At 43.3% G+C, this 26,064-nt stretch overlaps 1 protein-coding gene across 2 annotated transcripts in view; it reads right to left on the bottom strand.

The window, feature by feature from the left end:
* Window positions 1–25,198, bottom strand: part of NFATC4 (nuclear factor of activated T cells 4) — a 106,127-nt gene extending 80,929 nt beyond the window's left edge. For both annotated transcript variants that reach the window (XM_044274816.1, XM_044274822.1), the window contains exons 1-3: window positions 24,689–25,198; window positions 12,065–13,151; window positions 11,136–11,298 (exon numbers count right to left, since the gene is read on the bottom strand). In XM_044274816.1, the coding sequence (XP_044130751.1) occupies window positions 11,136–11,298; window positions 12,065–13,151; window positions 24,689–24,791 (1,353 nt within the window). In that variant the 5' untranslated portion in view covers window positions 24,792–25,198. The remainder of the gene's footprint in view (window positions 1–11,135; window positions 11,299–12,064; window positions 13,152–24,688) is intronic.
* Between the last annotated feature and the right edge of the window lie 866 nt (window positions 25,199–26,064).

Here is a 26,064-nt window from a genome sequence, read left to right as displayed (position 1 = left end):
GTTTTTGTTGCATCCTACATCTAGTCCAGTATACATTAGAAAGCTTTGAGCTGATTTTAGGGTTTCGGCACCCCCTTCCCCCCCACACCCTATCTACTAGACCCTGTGCAGCGTATGATATATTTGCCCCTGTGTAGCTGCGAGTCTCACAATGCTTCCCCTGGAATGATCATAAATACATCTAAACAAGAACACTTTCATAAACTTTAACATTTAATGGACCTAATTTTTACTTTTCTAAAGATTACATTTCATTTATTAAAAATATACATTTTGTCTATTCTAAAACTGTAATGTTTTCTACATTTTACAAGGTGTCTTCTCTGAAGGAGAAGGAAATGGTTTCAATATTTCACGAGCCATTGAGCATGACACTGCAGTGTTGCACAATGCATATACCTATAGAAATAACTAAATGTCACACAATGTAAAACACATGCATGAGGACTCACAGCATACTTTCACATATACACATCAAACATTAGGGGTTTATTTCAATCAGGACAGTTTTTTTTTTTTTTTAAGATGTTGTTTGGATCAGATAAATGTAACATTTATCCACATGTAGCTTGTCTATTGCCTGAACCATACCCTTTAAAGATGGTTGTCTCACGGCTCTTTTTAAATTAAAACTGACATTTTAGTGAGTTGATCGCTGCAGATGATTGGCAGTGATTGCTGGGTGGTGTGCTTGCGTTAAAGGGTGTTCTGTTTTTTAAAAGTTATCCCCTATCCACAGGATCACAAGAACTGGGACCTTGTACCCTCTGCAGCCTCCCCTGAAATGAACAAAGTGGCTGTACGTGGCTATCTCCGGAACTCCCATAGAGATGAATGGAGCGGTCACGCACATGTGTGACTGGCCACTCCATTAATTTCAGGAGCTACAGGGGTTATGGGGCCCCGTTCTTGTGATCATAGGGGTACTAATGGTAGGCTATGAGATAACTTCTAACAACTGGAATACCCCTTTGAGCCCTGCATTTCACCTGCAGTGGCCAGTACAAGAGAAATGTGGCAATACATACAGTGCCTTGAAAAAGAATTCATACCCGTTGAACTTTTCAACATTTATTCACATTACACCCACAAACTAAAATTTTATTAGAATGTTATATGATAGACCAACACAAACTGGCAAGTATGTGTGAAGTGAAAAGAAAATGAGATATGGTTTTAAATAAAAATCTGTAAGGTGTGGCGTGCATTTGTATTCAGCCCCCTGTACTCTGATCCCTCTAAATAAAATACAGTGTGACCAATTACCTTTAGAAGTCTCCTAATTAGTAAAAAGAGTCCATCTGTGTGTAATTTATTCCCAGTATAACTACAGGTTATACAGGGACCTGTAGGTAACTACCTACAGGTCTGTTAGAGAAATTAGTGATCAAACAGCTTCATGGAAACTAAGGAACACACCAGACAGGTCAGAGATAAAGTTGTTGAGCTGTGTAAAGCATGGTTAGAAATAAAATAAAAATGTATAGGCTCTGAACTCTGATCTTACTGAGCATCTGCTGGTCAGAGTTGATAGGAAGATGGATGAAGCTGAATATAGTGCTATCCTGAAGGAAAACCGTTAGAGGCTGCAAAGACTTGAGACTGGGACAGAGGTTCACCTTCCAGCAGTACAACGACCAGAAACGTACAGCCAGGGCTACAATGGAATGGTTTAGATAAGTGGTGCCCAACTATTTTTCGTCTGAGGGCCGCACTAGACATGGTATACATTTTGCGGGCCAGAACCAGGTAACTTTGCCAGAAAAAAATGCAAACCCTGTGAGGGGGCACGTGTGAGCATTACTAAAATACATAATACGTAGGCCTTCAAATCTGCATTGGAGGCTGTGTTTGGAGCCTCTGTTGCAGATTCTGTCGAAAGACCAGACAAAAAAGCCTTATATGCAGCATTTTTGTATCCGGTAAAAAGACAGGATCCTGAACTGAAAATGAACAGATCCCATCATAGACGTGGAATGTGTTCAGCTTCTTCCCTGTGGGGGGACATGAGGAGGGGGAGCAGGGTCACTAGTGAGGTGACAGGAGGAGGGGGAGCAGGATTATTAGTGGGATGACAGGAGGAGGGGGGAGCAGGGTTATTAGTGGAGTGACAGGAGGAGGGGGAGCAGGGTCACTAGTGGGGTGACAGGAGGAGGGGGAGCAGGGTCACTAGTAGGGTGACAGGAGGAGGGGGAGCAGGGTCACTAGTGGGGTGACAGGAGATGGGGGAGCAGGGTCACTAGTGGGGTGACAGAAGGAGGGGGGAGCAGGGTTATTAGAAGGGTGACAGGAGGAGGGGGAGCAGGATCATTAGTGGGATGACAGGAGGAGGGGGGAGCAGGGTCACTAGTGAGGTGACAGTAGGAGGGGGAGCAGGATCATTAGTGGGATGACAGGAGGAGGGGGGAGCAGGGTTATTAGTGGGGAGACAGGAGGAGGGGGAGCAGGGTTATTAGTGGGGTGACAGGAGGAGGGGGAGCAGGGTTATTAGTGGGGTGACAGTGTAAGAAACAGTCATGTAATGTGTCTAAGTTTCGTTATCCTGGTAAACTGTGTTAAAATTTAATGTATAATGCTATTCTAGTAATACAGATAAATGTAAATGCCTGCAGTATTCGTTTGGTCAGTAGATGGCAGCATAGGACCAATTTCAATTGAAGTTTACCATAGAGAAAGTGTATTAATGTGATAGTGGCTCTTTAAAACAGCATAAGTGTTGAAGTGACACGCCCCTTATGATGTCAGCCTGCCTCAGTGTGAGCAGGAAGAATGAGGAAGAGGGACTGAAACTATAACGGCTGCCATCTTGACTAGATAGAAAGCAAGTTCTGTGCTGTGTAAGACGTGTGTGGAGATACTAAAGGACGTTCCTGTGCAGCCAAGCTGTGTGAACTTCAGTCTAGAGACGGATGGAGTATAAAGAGACCGTGGATTTAGTGAAGCCAAGTTTAAAAGGACTGTGTGCAGCAGCTAACCTGTGGAGCTGACATTGGGCTGAGTGGATTGCCCCAAACAGTAAAGAGACTCACAGTGCTGTCGAGGTACCGGACAGTCACTGTAAAATTCTGGATTATATCCATCTGGTTTTCCGGCCTGCTGAGGAGGACTTCTTTGTTGCGGATCCTGCACTGGTTATAAAGGAAAAGGACGACATCGGGCCCCACCGTGCACTTCCACAAACTGTAAGAGGTCCACTTGGACCACTGGGATAAGGGGGGTGCGCACCCGCTTGAAAGTTAGGGTCAGTTAGGGATAGTTCCTGGGACTGCTATTCCTTAGTGTCCGCACCGCGAACACGGACACAGCAAAGGTGGAAATTGTTGCAGTCTCTGACTTGAATTGTTCATACTGTTTTATTGTTAACCTGCTTTTATTAATTGATAGTAAATGCAATTTTCTTAATCTTGACTTCTGCGTACGCACTCTTTTCTGGTTGCGGAGTCATACCACCTGCCTTGCTCTCGGTTCACAAATTGGCGTAGTCGGCAGGATCCGCTTACCAGAATGGACGGCGACGCACCCGTTAGGAGGGATGGTGCTGGAGGAAGAATGCCAGCAGGGGCTGTAATGAGTCAGTTAGCAAAGTTTGATGGCAATAATATGTCTGTGAGTGTGTGGGCAGAGCAGATACGAATGGTACAGCGCATGTACCAGACCGCACCAGAAGTACTAGTAGAGCTAGCCATATTGACGTTACAAGGAGATGCTAAGACTACAGTGATATTGCGGCCATTTGAACAAAGACAGACATTTGAGCAAGTTGTCCAGATTCTAGAAACTTTTTATGGAGAAACCGCATTGCTGGGGTCCCTGCAGGCACGGTTCTTCCAGAGGGTACAAAAGGAGAATGAAAGTCTCCCTCAGTATGCAAATGCCCTACAAGAACTGCTCCGAGATATTCAAGGGAAGGAAAGAGGGGGCTCACCAGCCTTCTGTAACCCTGATCGGACACTCCGTGACCAGTTTGTCCTGGGGATCCGTGATGGCAGTTTGACTGTTGCTATGCAGGACTTTATACGACGGGAGACTGATGCTAAATTTCATGACGTACAGGTGGAGGCCATCTCACGTGCCAATAGTATGGTTCAGAAGCCTCAGACCGCAGTTGGAGTTACATTGTCGCAGGGGGCTAGCTCTGGCCCAGAAACAGTGGAAAAAGGGACAGTTAAAGAGATACTTACAGTAATGCAGAAATTGCAAGAGCAAATGGAACACCTACAAACCAATTGTAATGAGAATTCTATGAGAATTGCAGGCCTCCAGAAAACTAGAGATGAAGGGGTGGGCCGTTCACACCAAGAAGGTCAGAATCACCCACAACCCTACTGGAGGGATGAGGATAGGACCTACCGAAGGGGTCCCAATAATGTAGTACAACTCTCAGGAGAGAACGATGAGGCTTACCGAAGGGGCCCAAACCGATGGCCAGAGCGACGGGAAATACGCTGCTGGGATTGTGGACGCGTGGGCCACATTGCTGCTAGATGTCCAGAGCAGCGACAAGCTTATGAGAGACCGCCGTTAAACTGAAATCCCCTGCTGCAGTAGGGCGGGCAGTAGGGGAAACTGAGGAGACTATGAGAGGAGAATGCCCTGAAGAGGATCTGATCGCTGCAAGTCCCATCATACAGATGGAATTGGAAGGTATTCCGGTTACCGGGATGATTGACACGGGTTCCCAAGTAACGACCCTGAGTAGAGACTGTTACGAACGGTATTTTCAGCGACATGTGAAATATGATCCCCATACATTCATACGAGTGGTCGCAGCTAATCAGTTACCAGTACCGGTGGTGGGAGTGGCCTGGATGAATGTCAGATTATGTGGCCAAGATCTAGGTAAGAAAGGCATTGTGGTAGTACAGGAGTCACATGAAGTAAAGGTCCCTGTCATCTTGGGGATGAATGTGTTAAAAGAATTGGATCAGATTCTCTTTGAAAAGAAAGGTCACGGTTATTGGAGAGAAACCACTAGCCATCGGCCTACTCAAACGGCCTTCCAGCGGCTGGTCCGAACATGTGGCTTACAGAAAAGTTCAGATGCACAGTGTCCTCTTGCTCGAATTTCGGTCCCTCTGCATACAAAAGTTACGTTGCCACCCAGACGGGAGATGATAGTGTCCATGCCTGTAGGCACCTGTAGGAAACTAGAGGGCATAGCTGTGTTGATAGAACCACTGCCGACAGCCGGAAGAAGTGTTGATCCGCTAGTAGCCCGTTCCTTGGCAGTAGTCCGCAATGGGAGAGTACCCCTCCGATGTGTGAACACTCAGGATCAGAGTGTAGACCTAGCCCCAGGAAGGCTGCTGGCTAACCTCTATGTGACTCCGGAGGAAGTGAGGAAAGCGACCCCGATGCAGTTGAGGCCGGCTGAACGAGGTGAATGGGCCGTAACCGTGTCTATGGGGGAAGGCGAGAACCCCACCCCTAAATGGAATGGCGGTGCAATTCGAGAACAGATGAAGATAGAGACTTCTTTGTGTTCTCTGGAACAGATCCGGAAGGTAGATGAACTGTTATGGGAAAACCGCACAACCTTTGCACGTCATGCTGAAGATTTTGGATGTACAACAGGGATCTACCATGAGATTCCCACAGGAGACACCCCTCCAATCAGAGAGCGCTACCGACAAATTCCTCCACAGATGTATCAGGAGGTGAAAGAACTGTTGACCCAGATGCTGCAGGGTGGGATCATTCAAGAAAGCCAAAGTCCCTGGGCAGCTCCAGTGGTACTAGTAAGGAAGAAAGATGGGTCCATTCGGTTTTGCGTAGACTATCGAAAGTTGAATACCTGCACCGTACGAGATTCCTACCCCTTACCTCGGATTGAGGAGTCCCTTTCAGCACTAGGAAGAGCCCGCTACTTCTCCTCACTAGACCTGGCTAGTGGGTATTGGCAGGTGCCAATGGCCGAGAAAGATAAGGAAAAGACAGCCTTTATCTTGCCCATGGGACTATACGAATTTAACCGGATGCCCTTTGGATTGACAAATGCACCTGGAACGTTTCAACGATTGATGGAGAAATGTCTTGGTGACTTCAACTTTGAATTCACTCTCATCTACTTGGATGACATTATAGTGTACTCTGCAACCTTTGAGGACCATCTCCGCCAGTTGGGACAAGTATTTCAACGATTGCGGGAACATGGGCTCAAACTGAAACCCAGTAAATGTCGGTTGTTCCAATCTGAAATTGATTACTTGGGTCATTGTGTATCAGGAGAAGGGGTGAGGCCGTCAAGGGACAAGATAGCGGCTGTTCAAGACTGGCCGACACCGACTACCCTGCGAGAAGTGAGGGCGTTCCTGGGAGTAGCCGGCTACTATCGACGGTTTATTAAGGACTTTGCTAGAGTAGCAGCGCCACTTAATGCTCTCCTACGAGGCACCGCCGGGGGTCCGAAGAACCGGTCCGTGAAATGGGGCCCTGAACAGGAACACGCCTTCCAGGCATTGAAGGATGCTCTTACAACGGCCCCAATCTTGGCGTATGCTGATTACCACTTGCCCTTCCAGCTATATACCGATGCAAGCCTGTATGGTCTCGGAGCGGTGCTCTCTCAGTTCCAGGATGGCCAAGAGCGTGTCATAGCGTATGCCAGCCGATCCTTGCGAGATTCTGAGAGAAACCCTGACAATTATAGTTCATTCAAGTTAGAACTGTTGGCACTGGTATGGGCCATGACTGAGAAATTCTCTGAGTATTTGACCGGAGCTGAAGTCTTAGTACTGACTGACAACAACCCATTGGCTCACCTGGAAAATGCCAAGCTCGGGGCTTTGGAGCAGAGGTGGATAGCCCGAATGTCTAAGTTCAATTACCGCATTAAGTATCGGTCCAAGACGGAGAACCAAAATGCCGATGGACTTTCTAGGGTAACTACCCAGGCCCCCAGCGGAGACGTGGATCATGAGTTGGAGCATGTGGAGATGCCTGACTTCAGCAGATTTTCACAAGCCTTGGTCACTGCTATGCAGTGTGCAGTGGAAGGGACCGAAACGGCTCCTTTCTTTGGCCCCTCACTACAGGAATGGGTGCAAATACAGCAGGCCCATGAGGGGCTGGCGAAAATGATCAAGTGTGTTGAGAAAGGCAAGAAGCCCTGTAAAGAGGAAAGAGAACGACTGACCCGTGAAATGCTATTAGTCCTGAGTCAGTGGGAAAAGTTAGAGATGAAAAATGGAGTGCTATGCCGAAAGGTATATCTGCCTTCTGAAATCGACATTTGTTACCAAATCGTAGTGCCTAGTGAACTGGCTCAATCATTGGCTCTTGAGGCTCATAATAAGAATGGACATTTTGGTCATGAGAAGACCTTTCGTTGGCTACAGCGACTGATTTACTGTCCAGCTCTCCGTCAAATGGTCGAAGAAGTATGTCATAGATGTCGAACTTGTGAGATCCATAAGGCAATAGAACAAAGAGCTCCCCTGCAAACCATAGTGACCCAGGAACCTTTAGAGATCGTCATGATAGACTACCTAATGGTGGGCCCATCCAACAGTGGGCACCAGTACTGCCTCGTAATGGTGGACCACTTCACCAAATTTGCGGTGGTGACCGCCACCAAGGACCAGACCGCTGAGTCAGCAGCTCGAGCCCTATGCCAAGATTTCATCCGAGTGTACGGGTGTCCACAACGCATCCACTCTGACCAAGGGGCTTGCTTTGAGGGACATGTAATGAAAGAAGTTCAACGTATCTACGGGATAAAGAAGTCGCACACGACTCCATACCATCCCCAAGGAAACGGAGCCTGCGAACGATTTAATAGAACTCTGCTACAGATGGTGCGGACTTTGGAGGAGGACAAGAAGTTACAGTGGCCTCAGTTCTTGTCTGAGATGGTGTGGGCCTATAACAATCAGGTCCATTCTACAACGGGGTATTCTCCTTATACTCTCCTCTTTGGACGGTCTGGGCGAAGTGTCGGAGAGTTACAGTTAAATGATGTGGATGGGTTCCCTCCAAGAGATCCAGCCTCCTGGGTGCGAGCACACCGGCAGAGACTTGAGACAGTTCATCGATTGGTGCGACAGCGTCTGCAAGAAAATTCTCATCCTGATAAGACCCCGGTGCAAAGGGCACCATTGCAGCCAGGTGACCTGGTGCTGGTACGTGTCAAGAAGCCTCAAGGAAAATTGGAAAGCAGGTGGGAGGCTGTGCCATATCGTGTAGTTGCCCGCAAGTATGCAAATGGACCTGTGTACGAAGTTCAGAAGGAAGGAACTGATTGTGTCCGAGTACTTCACAGAAATATGTTGCGCCTGTGTCAATCTGAAGAAGCAAATTGTGATGGAACTGATAATGTCAACGAGCTCCCACAGTCCAAGACTGGTGGTGTGGAATGGGCTTACGATGATGAGGATGATTGTTGGCCAATCCCCGCTCCTGAGGATGTTCCACCTGTGACTAGTGTGCCCCCAGCCTGTGCCCCCTATGATGCGGAGTCTGCTGGTCCTTCTCAGCCTATGGCTACAGTACCCCAGAGTATACCAGTGGTTCTCAGACGCACCACTAGACCAAATGCTGGCATTCCCCCTGTTCGGTATGCGCAGGACGAGTTTATTTGGCCTGCCATACAACGGTACATTACCACTCTACATATAAGAGTACAGCCCTCTGGATATTCAGTCATTGGCAGGGACTGCCAATCTTAAAGTGGGGGGGAATATGTAAGAAACAGTCATGTAATGTGTCTAAGTTTCGTTATCCTGGTAAACTGTGTTAAAATTTAATGTATAATGCTATTCTAGTAATACAGATAAATGTAAATGCCTGCAGTATTCGTTTGGTCAGTAGATGGCAGCATAGGACCAATTTCAATTGAAGTTTACCATAGAGAAAGTGTATTAATGTGATAGTGGCTCTTTAAAACAGCATAAGTGTTGAAGTGACACGCCCCTTATGATGTCAGCCTGCCTCAGTGTGAGCAGGAAGAATGAGGAAGAGGGACTGAAACTATAACGGCTGCCATCTTGACTAGATAGAAAGCAAGTTCTGTGCTGTGTAAGACGTGTGTGGAGATACTAAAGGACGTTCCTGTGCAGCCAAGCTGTGTGAACTTCAGTCTAGAGACGGATGGAGTATAAAGAGACCGTGGATTTAGTGAAGCCAAGTTTAAAAGGACTGTGTGCAGCAGCTAACCTGTGGAGCTGACATTGGGCTGAGTGGATTGCCCCAAACAGTAAAGAGACTCACAGTGCTGTCGAGGTACCGGACAGTCACTGTAAAATTCTGGATTATATCCATCTGGTTTTCCGGCCTGCTGAGGAGGACTTCTTTGTTGCGGATCCTGCACTGGTTATAAAGGAAAAGGACGACATCGGGCCCCACCGTGCACTTCCACAAACTGTAAGAGGTCCACTTGGACCACTGGGATAAGGGGGGTGCGCACCCGCTTGAAAGTTAGGGTCAGTTAGGGATAGTTCCTGGGACTGCTATTCCTTAGTGTCCGCACCGCGAACACGGACACAGCAAAGGTGGAAATTGTTGCAGTCTCTGACTTGAATTGTTCATACTGTTTTATTGTTAACCTGCTTTTATTAATTGATAGTAAATGCAATTTTCTTAATCTTGACTTCTGCGTACGCACTCTTTTCTGGTTGCGGAGTCATACCACCTGCCTTGCTCTCGGTTCACAAATGGAGGAGGGGGGAGCAGGGTTATTAGTAGGATGACAGGAGAAGGGGGGAGCAGGGTCAATAATGGGGTGACAGGAGGAGGGGGAGCAGGGTCAATAATGAGGTGACAGGAGGAGGGGGGAGCAGGGTCACTAGTGAGGTGACAGGAGGAGGGGGAGCAGGGTCACTAGTGAGGTGACAGGAGGAGGGGGAGCAGGGTCACTAGTGAGGTGACAGGAGGAGGGGGAGCAGGGTCAATAATGAGGTGACAGGAGGAGGGGGAGCAGGGTCACTAGTGAGGTGACAGGAGGAGGGGGAGCAGGGTCACTAGTGAGGTGACAGGAGGAGGGGGCAGCAGGGTCACTAGTGAGGTGACAGGAGGAGGGGGCAGCAGGGTCACCGGGGACCAGTCACACGAGTCCATGCTCCTTACCTCTCCAGCAGCCCTGCCATGTTGCTTTAGGTCCTCCGGCAGCGTGCTCCGCTCTCCTTACTACAGCCACCACAGGAGCCGGCCCCTCCTCCTTCCAGCTCCCTCTGGCTTCCCCCGCCTGACCCGACTTGTATTGCTCTGGCGCGCTCATACCAACCAATAGCAAAGCTCCTTGCTGTAAGGAGCTGTGTTATTAGTTATTTCAGGCACAGGCAGCATCGCTGCGCTGCCTGTGCCGTTCACAGCGCTCACTGCGCTGATGAATGTGGGAAAAAGTCTAAGGCATATTGTTACACCTTAGACTTTTTCCAGGGAGTCGTACGGGCCGCATGACACAGCTTCGTGGGCCAGATATAGCCCGCGGGCCGTACGTTGGGCATGACTGGTTTAGATCAAAGCATATTCATGTGTTAGAATGGCCCAGTCACAGTCCAGACCTAAATCCCATTGAGAATCTGTGGCAAGACATGAAAATTGTTGTTCACAGACGCTCTCCATCCAATCTGACTGAGCTTGAGCTAGTTTTCAAAGAAAATGGCAAAAAAGTTCAGCCTCTAGATGTGCAAAGCTGCTACAGACAAGCCCCAAAAGACTTGCATCTGTAATTGCAGCAAAAGGTGGTCCTACAAAGTACTGACTCAAGGGGGCTGCATACAAAATTTCCAGATTTTTATTTTGAAAACCATGTATCATTTTCTTTTCACTTCAAACATGCTTGCTACTTTGTGTCTGTCTATCACATAAAATCCCAAGGAAATACATTTACGTTTGTAGGTGTAATGTTAGGAAATGTGGAAAAGTTCAAGGGGTGTGAATAATTTTTCAAGGCACTGTAAATATGGGCTGATTTACCATAGAAATATGCTTTTTGAGTGCAACTGTGCGCTCTGGCTAATAAAGGGACTTCCCTATGGAGTGACATTCCCATATGACATCCATATAGCTTTAATAAAACATGTGGAAAGGGGCTGTTCATGAGACAACCACTTTAAAAAGCTATGCATGTATAGTAATATTATACATTCTACACTCAGAAATGCAACTGCAGTATTATAATAAGTATGTAATATTACCTTGACAATAGGATGTCCTCCAGGTGAAGCCTTAACTGCACCCCGGCTCCCTTCTGTTTCATAATGAGCTCGATGATGAGTCCTGGGTTGTACCTCTATTCTCAGTTCTAAGCCTTCATATTGGCAGGGCAGTGGCCAGTCCAAAGGTGGCAAAGAGGATGACCTGAAAAAATAGAAACATAAATGTGTCTTAGTACATTAAATACAATATAGTTTAATATAATCATAACAAATTAATACTAATATAAGCATTAAGAAAAAAGCTAACTTTTGGTTATATTGTGAAGGGGAAACATAATTATGGTTTGATATTTTAATAGACTAAACATATTGTTGAACTGTTTTTTAATATGTTCCATGCTGTATAATTTCTAATCATAAAATATGGTTTTACAACAGGACTGAATAGTATTAGAGGACCTTTCACCACTCCTGACATGCCTGTTTTAATAGTTCCATGCATTCCCCTTGTAACAACAATTCTAGGGCATCTATTCTTAGGTCTCTATGTTGCACCATTCATTTATTATTTCTACTAGAAGTTATGAATGGATTGCTAGCAGTCTGCAGTAAGGGTACAGAGGGGTGGTAACAAGTTGGGGGGGGGGGGGTGTACCTGCACAGTCTAATTGGATAGAGTGAGTCTGTGCAGGTACACCCTCCCCCGCCCCAACTGGTTACCTTTTGTACCCTTCCCTTTGTACCCTTACTGCAGACTGCTAGCAATTCATTCATAACGTGTAGTAGAAATAATAAAGGAAGGGCACAACATAGAGCCATAAGAATAGATGCTCCAGAATTGTTATTACAGTGGGAATGCATGAAGCTATTAAAACAGACATGTCAGGAGTGGTGAAAGGTCCTCTTTAAATAATGGATGATGAAACAGACTGATCTCATAAAGAAAATAAATTCATTTTGAGCTTTACCTAAAAACAGGACTTTGTCCTCCCACTCTTGCTTTTGACCAGGCCAATGCTGAAGGCACAGCCAAATAATCCATCCCCGCATTTTCTTTCCTGGTTTGAGGGAACATCATATTGTTCTCGTCACTTAGACATACAGATGCTCCAGAGGAAAAAGTCTTTGCTGGACTGGAAGATTCTTCCGGCCTAACAGGGGCAACTGTTTGTTCTGCTGAAGTTCTCCTTGCTTTTTGGGGAATGTTATCTCCTCTTTCTTGAGAGTTCGATATGGTTTGTTGGTTGTGCTCGGGTGGCTTAGGAGAAGCCTCTGCTTCAGAAGAGAGATTTTCATCTCCCAGGCTTCCCCTGCGTGAAGGAGAAGGGGAAGGTGAGCTGGTATGGTGGATACTATCTTCATTAGAATTTGAATACCTCCTTTTGCCACATGGTGAGGTAGGCCTTGAAATTTGACCTTGAGGATATGGTGACAGTAGTTCTTCTCGAGATGAAGCTGGAGGAACTGAAGGACCACTTGGCCAGAATTCATCATTATGAACACTCCAGGGTTTTGGTGAACCTCTTGGCGATCCAAGAGGGGATGCTAGTGTGAATCGAGATGCAGCTTCGTTAAGCTCCCTTTCCACCTCTTCACACATTTGTCCTAGAGAATCACAAGAGGATGCTTCAGAAGAAAGAATGCTCCATGAAGAATGGCTACTTGCTGGGCTGGGGCTAAGAAAAGAGTCCCGATACACAAATGGATCGGGGGGCAAGAAGAGTTGATCACGATGTGGTCTTTCATCCCAAATATCTCTTCTGCCTTGCTCTTCCTGTTCGCCATCACTGTTTGAGGGTGAATCACTTGTTATACGTATACTGGGACACTCCAGGAAGCGTGATCCCCCCAGTGGAATGAACCTAGATGGCTGGCTGAGGAATGTTCCATTTATATCATGATCTGATGAACGTCTGGGGGGTGGTGAGTGCATGCCTGCCCTTGCACATCCCATTCCACTACCTGCTCCACCAGCCACACAGGTATTAGATAGATTAAGTGTCAGGGTATCTGTGGTCCCATCATTGCATAGTGAGGGGTCATCTGATTCCAGATCTGCAGTGGTATAATAAAGAAACTGAATGTTAAAAAAATCAAACTAAACCTGAATTTTACTTGATACATGCATCCCTTTAGTAGCTTTCAGCTTTTTATTATTTCTTATTTGCTAGACAACTTTACAATTAGTTTTTTTTTACTGCCTTTGCAGTATGCTGTTGTTCTTGTTACTTGTTATATTACTTGCTAGTGACGTACTCTCATTACGGTTTTCCCTTTAGATGTTTAGAGTCTGAAATATAACCCATAGCTACACACATTTTAGAACAAAGAGCTCTGTGTTCTGACATGTAAAAAGTTTGACCAACCAAAAATAGTCAAATGAGCTGCATTTCATGGGAGCATAAGTCTTTGACAGGTCTCATGCTCTTTGTACTTCTCTGTACAAGAAGATGGAAACATCCCTCAACATTTACGGTCCTTTTACATGGGCTGAGACATAAGGCAATGATTGGGAATGGATCAATTCATTCCCGATCACTGCATAATCATTCATCTGCAGTAGATTCTTACTGTCTCTTCTCAATATGGTGTCCCCTGTAAGCCAATAAATATACTCAATGTTTTATTTCCATTCCAGAGAGGCAAGAAAAATAGCTAGAATCATAAGACTTGGGAAAGAAAATGTTTTAAAAGCTTCATTATGGGAAAGGAAGTGACAGAGGATATATATCCTGTGTGTGTGCGTGTGGAATAATGCTATGATTTAATAGTCATAGTGCAGAACCATGTGGTGCTTACATTGGTTTAAATCATCACCAGGGCAAAATATAGAAAACATGTTGGTATATATGTGCCAATCAGCAATGGTTCTGGATGTCATTGGTGACAGGTTTGATCTCAAGTTTCAGGTCTCTAGACACTAGTCTTAATTCAGCCCCCGTTAATTTATTATAAGACTGAAGTGTGCAAATAGCTTTTGCTTCCATTAGGGAAAATGTACTAGGCACCACATTGATTTCAGAGAGGCTGACACATCACGTCTGAGCCCAGCACTCACGTGCCAGTGCTTCCTGGAGCCAGATATACAAAAACCATCCTATGAAAGGTACACGTACATGAGCTTCAATATTTTCCTATGGACTGCTTTTAATAAATTGGTTGTCTGCTGAAGATCACGCCATTCCATATTATCTGTTAGTGTACACTAGGGTTTCTCAACTCCTGTCCTTGGGACCCACCTACCGGTCAGGATTTGAGAATATCCCACAGAATGAATACCTGTGGTAAGTCCTGATGCATGGACACTAATTATATCACCTGCTCAATACTAAGGAAATCCTGAAAACCTGACTGGTACTGTAGGTTGGTCTCGAGGATCGGAGTTCAGAAACCATGGTGTACACCATTCAGGCATAATAAAACTGTTTGCCTATCACCTTTTTATCATAGCTAGAGGGATTAGACAGAAAGGCTAGTCTTTGCTCCACATGCACTTCAATAAGTCTTGGGCTCCCATGATCCTGCTGCAAGTTCACCGATGGTCCATCTTTGGACCTCTTTTAGTAGTCAGCTAACCACTGCATATTGAGAACAGCCACAAGACCCGCTGTTCACTTGTCTCCTAATATATCCCACCACCTGAGAGGTGTCTTTCACCCAAAAAATCATTGGTTTTCACTTCACCTGTCTGAGTGTTTTATATTAATGACTTATTATATTATAAGTATCCGATCGGTGGGAGCCCACCTCCCGGATCACCCTTGATCTGCTCGAGGTGGTGTAGCGATTCCTCCTTGCAGCTGTGCCTAAGTCATGTGCGCTGCACCTAAGCCATGTGACAGATGATTGACTTAGGGTAAGCTGCAGCCTCCTTAAACAGCTGATCAGTGGGGGTTCAACTAATGAGAAAACCCCTTTAATGCTATGGCTCATTAGTGTATGAATGTAATAGAGGGTTTTTGCGCAAAAGGACCTAACTTGCACAGACAACTTTCTGTGTTTTTACAGGAGCAAATGGGCACTTCCCAGCTGTTTTCAAGAGTTGAAACAGCTTTTGGGGAACTTACATTTAAATGTTGCACCTGCCCCATTGACTATAATGGGGTCCAGCGGAGATCTGGCTGCTACCCAGCAAAAATGACCGGATTTGGAAGGACAAAAACCATTGCTGGACCCTATTATAGTCAATGGCAGGCGAGGATTGTGGTAACATCTGGCAATGAGACCTCCGGCCATTCTCTGCCGAAACTATAATGTGCATGTGAAAGAACCGTTAGGCCACCTGCACACGGTGCAGAATATGCATGGCTTTTCTGCACAGATTCCTTAGCGGAAAAATACTGTACCAGAAAAGTGAATCAGATTATAGAAATCTCACTCATAATCACTATTCGGATTATTTCCGTGTGGAACTCGACCTGCTTTGCATCTAATCCGCACCACAATTAGAAATTGTGAATTTTGGTGGTGATATGCTGCCAAAACACACATAAATCCGCATGGAAATTCATGTAGATGTTATGTGTGTTCACTCGCACTCGCGCGCAAGTGGCCTTAGTGTTCAATTGATTCCTATGAATTTTTTTCTTGTATCGGAGAGTCGCTTTACCTTTAAAATTGCCCAGTTATGGTGGCCAAAAAAACTAAAGACATTTAAAGTTTTCATTAAATAAAAAGTTGCTCAACAGCTCAAGACCAAAACCTCATTGACAATGTGAGACAATGAGACATTTTGCATAATTGTGAAAATGTGTGAATTGCACATATCGCGGTCTTTATATAATGCTGATCCGTTTTGGTTGATCTATACTTGAGATAAATAGCTGACTGAATTCTGGAAAAACACATTTGGCCTATAGATTTATTTATGGCTAAGCACATCAGGTCCTGATGCGTGCTTGTTTTATTCCTATTTCCTAGTCTGCAGAGGAAATGGGTCGTTTATATCATCTATTTTACATTTAGGAATCTGGAGGTGATTGAGCACTATATTACTATTGTGAAGGACAGGATAAATATATACAGATGGAGCAGAATTGAATTTCTTATTTGCCATTTTATCAAGCTGCATTTATATATGAGGGGTGAGCTATGAAAAAGAACTGTAGAGGAGGGGAGGGGGTTGGTTCCTTTTAAGCTGACGTTGAATGTTCATTGACCTTTATAGCACGCAATGATCTTTCCTCACAGACACTCTGTGGCTCATGGGATCCCTCCCCCTCAGCTCCATAAAGTTATCCAGAAGTTCAGGGACATGTGTACCTAATTACACCCCCCCAACCCAAACTACGCCAGCCGAAATCACCATCACCACGGCAACGCTCGCCTGCCAAACCTCTGAGGGACTAACTTGTACCACATGTTGGAATATCTAAATAAGAATGATATTCTAAACAAGTCAGAGAGAGAGGGCGGGAAGATGAATACAAGGCGTAATAAAAGGATGAAGGAAAAAGAGGAAATGGAGGGGCTGGAACATGCAACCAGCCACATTAATAATGACCAGAGACAAAAACACTGAGCTAGGAGACTATAGGAACGCATCTAGAAATATTATAGGGAAGGAAATGTAGGAATAGAAGAGAAGAAGGGACAAGCCTAAATAATCAAATATATCTTGTTTCCATTTTTCAAATAGTGCCAAGAAGTTCCACAGCCTCGAAAGTTTTTGCTCTCATCTGACCTAGGTGCGAGAGGAAAATAAATGGCAAGAAAGTAACATAATGAAAGTTTGGATGGAGCTGAAAGGCGCAGAGACTCAGACATGGCAAATTGTTTACAGTGAAAGGAAGAGCAGGACAGCATTAACTCCTAGCATTCCATTTCTCAAGTCTTTCCTCCTGAGATGGGTATTCCTGAGTATCCGCTGGGGATGAAGGCCTACCATGTTCTTTCTGTTCCTACCTCGAGAGCTTAGGGTTTCCTGAGCCTTTTATAGATAATTGTAAATCATGGCCATATGTATAAGTTCTGCAAAGAATTATTATTTGAGGAACCAGGCAAAGAAAAGAGGAGTCAAGTGCATTAGTTTGCAAGGCTGATAAAGGACATATATCCATCCAGTTCAGCCTGTTATCTTGCAGTGTTGATCCAGAGGAAGGCAAAAGACCCTCATGACGGAGAAGCCAATTCTCCTCATTTTAGGGGAAAACATTCCTTTCCAACTCCAATCAGGCAATAAGAATAGCTCTCTGGATCAAAAAACATTCTCTAGTAATTATAGCCTGTAATATTATTACACTCCAGAAATATACCCAGGCCCCTCTTGAACTCTTTTAGTGAATTCACCTTCACCACCTCCTAAGACGAAGAGTTTCATAATCTCTCTGCTCTTACTGTAAAGAATCCTCTTCTATATTTGTGTGGAAACCTTTTTTTCTCTAGACGTGGAGGATGTCACGGTCCTGGGTATAAATAGATAATAGGAAAGATTTCTCTACTGACTCCTGATATATTTTTACATGGTTATTAGATTCCCCTCAGACATTACATTTTTTATTTTGGTCGACCATATTTGAACCTGCTTGAGCTCTACTATGTCTTTCTTGTGCATTTGTACCCTAAAATGTTATGGTATGGGTATGGCAATATTAGGGTATGGCTACATGGTAACATTTGTTGTTGAAAAGTTTAGCAACATCTTTTGTAATGATAGTCAATGGTGTCACACTGAGACATGCGACTGCGACATGTCAGTCACAAAAACTGTCTTGTTAGGTATGGGCTGTTTAACTGGATACTATCAGCAAGAGGTGAAGAAATTGCAGTAGTGACAACTATTACTTCTCATCTGTGCTTTAAAAAGTGTCTCAAAAGTGTTTGGAGGCTCAACAAGAGTTTTTCCATTATTTACCTTATCAAGTTTAAAAGGCAATCACCTCTGTTGTATGGGGACAAACATTCAATACTGTGATTGTTAATTCCCATACAAGATCCCGGCTTACAAAGGTGTCCACATCAACAATGCTTTTACCAATGAATGAGCATTTGCTTGTGTATTGGTTGATTGGCAGAACATTTAGATTGGCCAAAGATCTGAAACGACCATTACTACAAATGTTTTTGTCTAGAAACTACATTATTAGGTAATGTGGAGCCCATTACACTGCTCATTCCAACATTTGGTTTTAGGGGTGCCACATTGGTAAATTGGTCCTATTTTGTTCAGAAAGCTTGATGCCCTGACAAGTTGTGATTTTAAAGTAAATGTTCACCTTCAAAGACACATGTGAAGGACTGTATGCTGATGCTGATTGTTAGAAAAAAAGTCGTTCAGTGAATTCCAGCATTGTACCTATTCAGCTCCTGTTTGCCTTGCCCGCCTGATTGGACGCCCCATTGATTGGACGCCTCACTTCCAATTAGCCCTTGGAGATGTCGTTAGTCTAGGGGTTCACATACTTTTTCTTCCTGCACTGTGAATATTTACATGGTGTGTTCAATAAAAACATGATAACATTTAATTATTTGTGTGCTATTAGTTTATGCAGACTGTGATTGTCTATTGTTGTGACTTAGATGAAGATCAGATCACATTTTATGACCAATTTGTGCAGAAATACTCATCATTTCAAAGGGTTCACATATTTTTTCTTGCAACTGTACATATAATCACCACTGCAGGCCTATTACCGGTTTAGTGTCCAAGGATATAATCCTGATGATAGGTCATCAATAGTAAAAGCCTGGACAACCCAGACAACATACTGCTGATGCTGCAAAAATACTAAAATAGTAGAGGGGTCTACATGTGTAGTATCCCATAATATAGAGTACTTGCAAACAGTTTCTTGTTATGTAATGTTATGTCATGTTATTTAATGCTTGTACAACCCAGTAAAGTTTTGTATGGATTTGTCGAGGTTAACAATCCTTACTCTTCCCCTGCAGGAAGCTTGGAGGGACTTACAGTATGTATACAGTATCTCTATCTCAGTTAGTAGTGTATTATCGAGGAAGTGAGAGAAGCTACATGTGCTCTCTTCCTAGAAAAGTAGGCCTGGCATCCAGAGAATCATCATATTTGAACTAGAAAGTCATTGATATCCAAAAGTACTTCAGACAGAGAGAATGGAAAGAACTAGAAGGTCCAGAATTTGCATGGCCAAGAAGTGGAGCCAATCGGTAAGATATTTGTTGTTTAAAGGGCATCTGTCAGCAGTTTTATTCCTATGAAACTGGCTGACCTGTTACATGTGCTCTTGGCAGCTGAAGGCATCTGTGTTGGGCCTATGTTTATATGTGCCCACATTGCTGGAAAAAGTTGTCTTAATATATGCAAATGAGCCTCTAGTAGCAATGGGGGTGTTACCACTACGCCTAGAGGTTCTGCTCTCTCTACAACTGCTGCACCCTCTCCACTGTATTGACAGGACCAAGCAGGTAGGATCACATTCACACTGCCTGGTCCAGTCAATGAAACTGCACAGGGCATGGCAGTTGTAGAGAAATCTGAGCATCCTGTACCCCTCAGCTGGGAATTACAGCCACCATTGCAAGAATAATATTTCCAGAATTAGATTCTGCAGAGACAGACTTGGGAGAGCTAGAAGGAAGGAGTGCTAGACTCCTGATCCTGCCTATATCCATGAATTTCTATCTGGGAAGATAAGCACTGATAATTGTTTAGAACTGTATTTTGATACCATTGGATGTACTATGGTATGACTCCCATTTCTGCACTTTAGTAATAAGAGACTTGTTCATTAGCTACAAATGGCCTGGTTATTGACTCCAGCACCATTTGCCGTCCACTGCACCTATGCGCCCTGCCTTACACCTACACAAAATGTTAACACGAAGGGCACCCCAACTACCATCAGGCAGGAGCCCCAACACCAGGGTGTGCCTCAGTGGAAGAAAAGGTACGCCCTCCTATCACTGCTCTGGTGTTAGGGAGTCTCGGTGTCAGGATTGCCACTGTGAATAGGTATTGCACCCAGAGCCACTACCACTCTCATCCTCCACACCTCTCAGGGACCTGCATCACATGCATCCTGTTGTCTTCTTTTATTTGGCTCTTGCAACACAACACATTTGTGATTTGATTTGTCTTCTCCACTCTACTTATCTTACTGCAGAGTTTAGATTAAATGGCTACTGATGACTGTTTTCATGTAAATTAATTGTACTATACTGTAGTGGGGCCATGAAAGAGATCATTTTATTGTATTATGTGGTCCCTTTGGCTGACATCATAGGTATAAGATAGAAAAAAAAAAACATAGGCCACTCTGTAATGAGATCTGTGGGACCAACAATAAAAGACAATGGACCATCGACTAAGGCAATGAGACTGGCGATTTAAGAAAATGGGACCAGCGATCTAAGGAGAGGGGACTGGTGATCTAAGGAGATGGGACTGTCAATCTAAGAAGATGAGGTTGATAAACTGTTCACCTGTAGGATTTGTGCAATTGTAAACACAACAATGGACAGCGTGGTTAGTAGAACGACACAGTGTCTTGCACCTGCTTTCTTGGCAGGCGGTCGAAGGTTTGATCTTTCGTGAAATGCTTCACAGGGCAACAAGATGTCAGACAAATCAGGCACTGTCACAGAAGTAGAAAGATGGTGTGAGCTATCTCATAAGGGCCTGATGAACAGATGGTCCAATCTCCAAAACATAGCTTCAATAAAGATCTTTATATCACTACAACACCAATCCTACAATTTTTTTCTTCCAGTGGGTATTGCCAGATTTGTCTGGTATTTGTCAATAGTGTTGAGCACGAATATTCAAAAAGCTAATTTTATCTCGAATATTGCCAATTTCGAGAATTCGCTAATATTTAGAATATAGTGCTATATATTCGTTATATCGAATATTCGTCATTTTTTCCATCTGAACACATGATTCCTCCCTGCTTCTTGCTTGTGGGCCAATGAGTCATTGGCCCACAAGCAACTTAAGCAGGAAGGAATCATGACTTCAGATAGAAAAAAATTACAAATATTCTAAAAAACAAATATATAGCACTATATTCAATATAGTGCTATATGTTCGTATTTTCGAATATTCGTCATTTTTTTCCATCTGAAGTGAACACTGAACACTGTTCACTTCAGATGGAAAAAATTGACGAATATTCTAAAATATGAATTTATAGAACTATATTGAATATAGTGCTATATATTCGTTTTTGACCCATGCCTGTATTGATTGCGTAATATTTGCATATTACGTGATCATTACCTTGCCGATTTTCGAGTAAAAAAAAAAAGAATGTAGAATATAATGAATATTCCTATTCGCGAATATTCTACAAAATATTTGCGAAATATAACAAATTTGAATATGACCCCTGCCGCTCATCACTAATTGTCAGGGCACTGTTGCTGCAGTTAATACTGCATGTGCCTGTACACATAAAAAGAAGTCAGACAAATCTACCAAATGAAAATTACAAAGAGAAAAAAAAAAGAATGAAAATAAAGAGAAAGCCATGGCAGAATTGTAAAGAAAAGATGTAAGGCAGTTATCGAGTCAATGCTCGATCTTTTACACAGACTTTGAGACATAACTTAGGAGACATAACTAGCTTAGCCAGTACCTCATCTGCAGACAGCTGTTTGGGGATGGTTGCCCCTCATCAGTGCAAACCAGAAATAACTGACTTAACTGGGTGAGAGGCCTTCTTCAGGAGTAGGGGTTACTATTTCTCCTTGTCACTGTAGCGGTCTAACACTGAGGACAATGATTGGTTGCAGCGGTCATGTGACATATACGGACACTCCACCATTGCAGTTTGTAAGCAAGCAGCAGCAAAAGGCCCCAACCAGCGCTGCAGAGAATGGTGCAGGAAAAAATGGGTGGGTATAAGGTGATTTTTTTTTTTTTGGGCTATTTCAGTGAGATTTTTTATTATCTCGAACAACTGATCTAATAAATATTGTTATTTTTTGGTTGCATTGTAACTTTCGTTTTTCTAAGACTGGTACTACAAAACTACAAATCTTTTGCAACCAAAGATCAATGTGTAACAATGCAACCTCACAATATAATGTGAGTGACCAAGTGCAACCCAACCGTGTTTGATTTTTTTTGAAAGTCTGGGTTCGTGACTAGTTGCCAGCTGCCTGGCAACCCAATTCAGCACTACACTGCCAAGCAGCGAACTTTGGTCATACTATGCTTGACAAGGCCAAAGCTGCTGTGTAACCCCAGCCTAAATTTTTCAAACCCTTACAAGTGAAACTTGTATGTGTTTATGTCTGTTTATAATAGGATAGCTGATCATTTATCACAAAATCGACTCCCAGTGATACTAGATTAAAGCAATTTTACTATTGCGCATCTCCTACAATGTTCTCTGTGCCAAAGCTTAAAATCCCAAGGGGTAGAGTTTTGCTTTTCTTTAAGGTTTAAAGAGAGACTCCTTTTAACAAGAGTTTCCTATTGCAATTACTTATTATGGAGTAATTCAGCATTCCTAATAAACACTTTGGTGACATTATACGTGTATTGCATGATCTTATCTCCATGCTCCTGTGAAGGTCTAGCAATGTCACTTGCATTATAAGTTGTAGCATAGTAGCATACTGATACAAGCCACCATAAAATCAGCTCCAGCGTTGTATGAAAGGAAAGATGACACCTACGGTATGTCCAATGCTGGAGGGAAGATATCTTTGGAATTAATTTTTAATATTTTTGGGGAAGAAAACCATTGAAGAACCAATCGGAGAACTTCTAATCCATCCATGTGTATTGGAGATATCTGATTTCAGAGACATGTCCAAACTATTAGAGAATGAAGCTTGCTATGGAGGCCACTACTGGAAAATGTACAGCTGTGGCTGTAATATATAAATATAATAAAAGAGATTGTCACTTTCACACATAGTAGATATATATATATATACTGTATTTCATTGCCCAGTGCTATCTGTGAATACTAATAACACGTATCTACTGTGTGACGTACTCTGTTGTCTCAGACAGTAGACTACACAACCAGAAGGAAACAGGACCTGTCTCAGGCCAGAGGTCATGTGTTAACTGTGTCATGGATGGAAACACCTGTCTAAACCCTAAACTCTTTTAGGAGCATGTGATATTAAAAGGACGACCATGCATAGAACACATGACTCCATTTATGTACCTTATGAAGCCATCATTACAGTCTAGAGATTCTAACTGATTCATTAATGAGAAGGCCCCCAATAATGTGGGATGTATCACTGAAGGAGTAGTTAAATTTGCAATTTAAGACTCTTAAAAATCTGGATGACAACTCATACAGAGGCTGTAAAGGTAGCTGTATAGTATCTTTCCCAGGTACAGATAAAATTATATTCAGCATTTTTTTAGCTGATGATGCCCCAAGGACTACTTGGTAATATTTCTAAGACTGTTTCTGTGAAAAACCACATTGCAGTACTGCATGTAACAATCTGCTATCTTATCTCTGCAGAATTACTACATCCAAGCATGTGACCCACTTTTTTAAATCGCATTTGCTATCTAACATGCCACATCCTTATATGCAACCAATAGTAACATCACACATTGATTAAGTGACTAATCTACATCTCGAGGGTGTAACTTCACCTTAACCAGTTCACTTTGTTGGCATGATATTTTCACAAAGATCAGAACAATATGTACTCATACTCTGCATGTATCCACTAGTGGGCTTATATGATTTCTCTTTGAAATGTATGATTTTTTTATGCATCAAAAACATACAGAGGATAACATTTTGCAAAAAAAAAAAAAAAAAAAAGAATACCTTCAGTTTTCCATTTCCAGGCTCCTATATGTTGTCATTGGGCAGCTCTTTGGTCATTTATCTACAAACTTTTGGCCATTTATCACAGGCCTTAAAGTATAACTTCCTGGAGGATTCAGACTGCAGTCTTATTATATCATGTAAAATATGCTCCTTCCAGACTCTTCTCCCTTGTTCCTGGATCTTTAAACCTAAAACTCAAAGGAGTATTCCAGTAATAGCAAATTATCCACTGTATCAGGGATAACTGCTAGATCATAGGGGTCTGACCACTTGGCTCATCTTTCTGCAGCAGTCCCTTAGATAGTGAATGGAGAGTCAACGTGCATGGCTGAGTACTGATCCATTCAAGCGGGGGGAAATAGGGTCCTCCTTTATTGGAATCCCAGTGGTTGGAACCCCATCGATCTGGTGGATATCACCTATGCAGTGATTAGGGGATACCTTGCTGTTACTTGCTGGTACTCGCCCCTTTAATTGTCAATATATAAAATACATTTAATCTATAAATGAATAAACTATACCTATATGATCATTTTCTTTCTTAACTGTTGTCAGTCCTGATGTTTTATTCCTTTTTCCTGTAGTTCTAGAGTTTTATTTGTCAAGCAATTTCTATAGAATAGGATTCACGCCAATGCTACAGTGATGTACAAACTACAAACCCCCATAAGACAAATTGCAATCCATAAATAAAAAGCCTGGTATTGGATAGGTGCCTTATATACATATACATTCTGAGACTAATATGTATAGGCAAACTGATATCAAGGCAGTAGAAGAAAATTAGAGAGAAGGTTTGTGACATGTAAAAATGATGAGCATTGTTATTGTAGAGCCCTGGTACCATTCACTTACCAGCTGTGTGCAGAGTACTCCTGGGCGATGGAGAGTCTGAATCTTCTTCACCAAAAATCAGGCGAAAATCTAGATCCCCATCTTGGCAAATAGCTGTCCCCATTTGGAAGGATGCTGAGAGTTAGGAGATAAGAAGAAATAGGACTCGGAAACTAAAGTGAAATGGATGATATAGACGAGGATTTATAAGAAAAAACTTTAGAAAGAAAGGTAAATCGAGTAAAGGGCAAAGAGCAGTAACCATAGAAAGTAAAGTGGAGAGGTGAGGACCAAAGTGTAAAAAAATTGTGTCTAGTCCAACCTAAGCTAGAGACAAGAGCTAACAGTGGAAAGCAGGGAACATGTGAGAGGACAGATACAAAAGGAGAGGAATGAAGCACGTTACTGTATATACAGGAGGAATATATAAATACAGAAAGGCAGACAGAGGGGGGGGATTCCTCCTGCAGATCCCAGTATCCCCAGCTCCCCTCCTGCTGTCGTCCTCCCCACTGCTCAGCCTTTAGCATTCCTCACTCCCAGATTTTTCCCTCTGTTTTTTTAATGGGAAACTTATTATAGATTTTTTTTGTTCTAGGGCAGGGAAAACCCAAAAAGAAGAAAGGAACTTTTCCAGCGCCGCCTCTTGACATTTGCAATTGGCTGGAGCTTCTACTGACATCATTCCAATCTTCTTTTTTTTTTCCTAGTCCTGGCCTCTGCTCTCTCTCCCTCTAAAAATACAGTATGTCACTGGAAGGGATGTTTGTTTTAAAAGATCCAGGCTTTTGACAGGATGTGCCTTGGTTGGCCAGGAAGGCTCCCACCTTCCTATATGATTGGATAGGCAGACTGTCAATTGGCTGGTGGGATGCTGAGGACACAGTCATGCCTCTTTCTATCCAAATAGTAGAAAGAACATTAAAGGACGAGTGCAGCTGCAGACGGGACAGCAAGCGTGTGCCAGCTGCTAACCAGCTTTACAGATGTGATGTTCTCCTATAGAAGTTTCCAGTATAAGCAAGAATGTTTCTTGTAAAAAGTTACATAACTTTTCTTTTACTATATCTTCAACCTTGTCAGGGGACAACTCCAGTGAGCACGGAGTTCCTCCTCTTTTGTTTTTCTCCCTCTGCTCCAGTCCTCCTCCTGCCTCTGTCTCTCGCCTGCAGTCTACATGCTGATGTGTCCAGTCACTGGAAGCAGAGAGGCCTGGATGTTATTACTTTAATGAATCTTTGGCTCGCTCCTATCAAATCTGATTGGTTCTGATGTATGTAAACAAGGAAAAGAGCAATAGACATCTGCTAAGTTCAACAACTTCGACAAAGTTATGGAAAAGTAACGTCGGATGATATCTGGGAATCGAATTAATGTAATATACAAAAACATTCACG

The sequence above is a fragment of the Bufo gargarizans genome, chromosome 1, assembly GCF_014858855.1.
Source record: "Bufo gargarizans isolate SCDJY-AF-19 chromosome 1, ASM1485885v1, whole genome shotgun sequence".
In the NCBI taxonomy this organism is placed as follows: Eukaryota; Metazoa; Chordata; class Amphibia; order Anura; family Bufonidae; genus Bufo; species Bufo gargarizans.
Note: the sequence above shows the minus strand (reverse complement) of the source record. Positions and strands in the feature narration are given on the sequence as shown.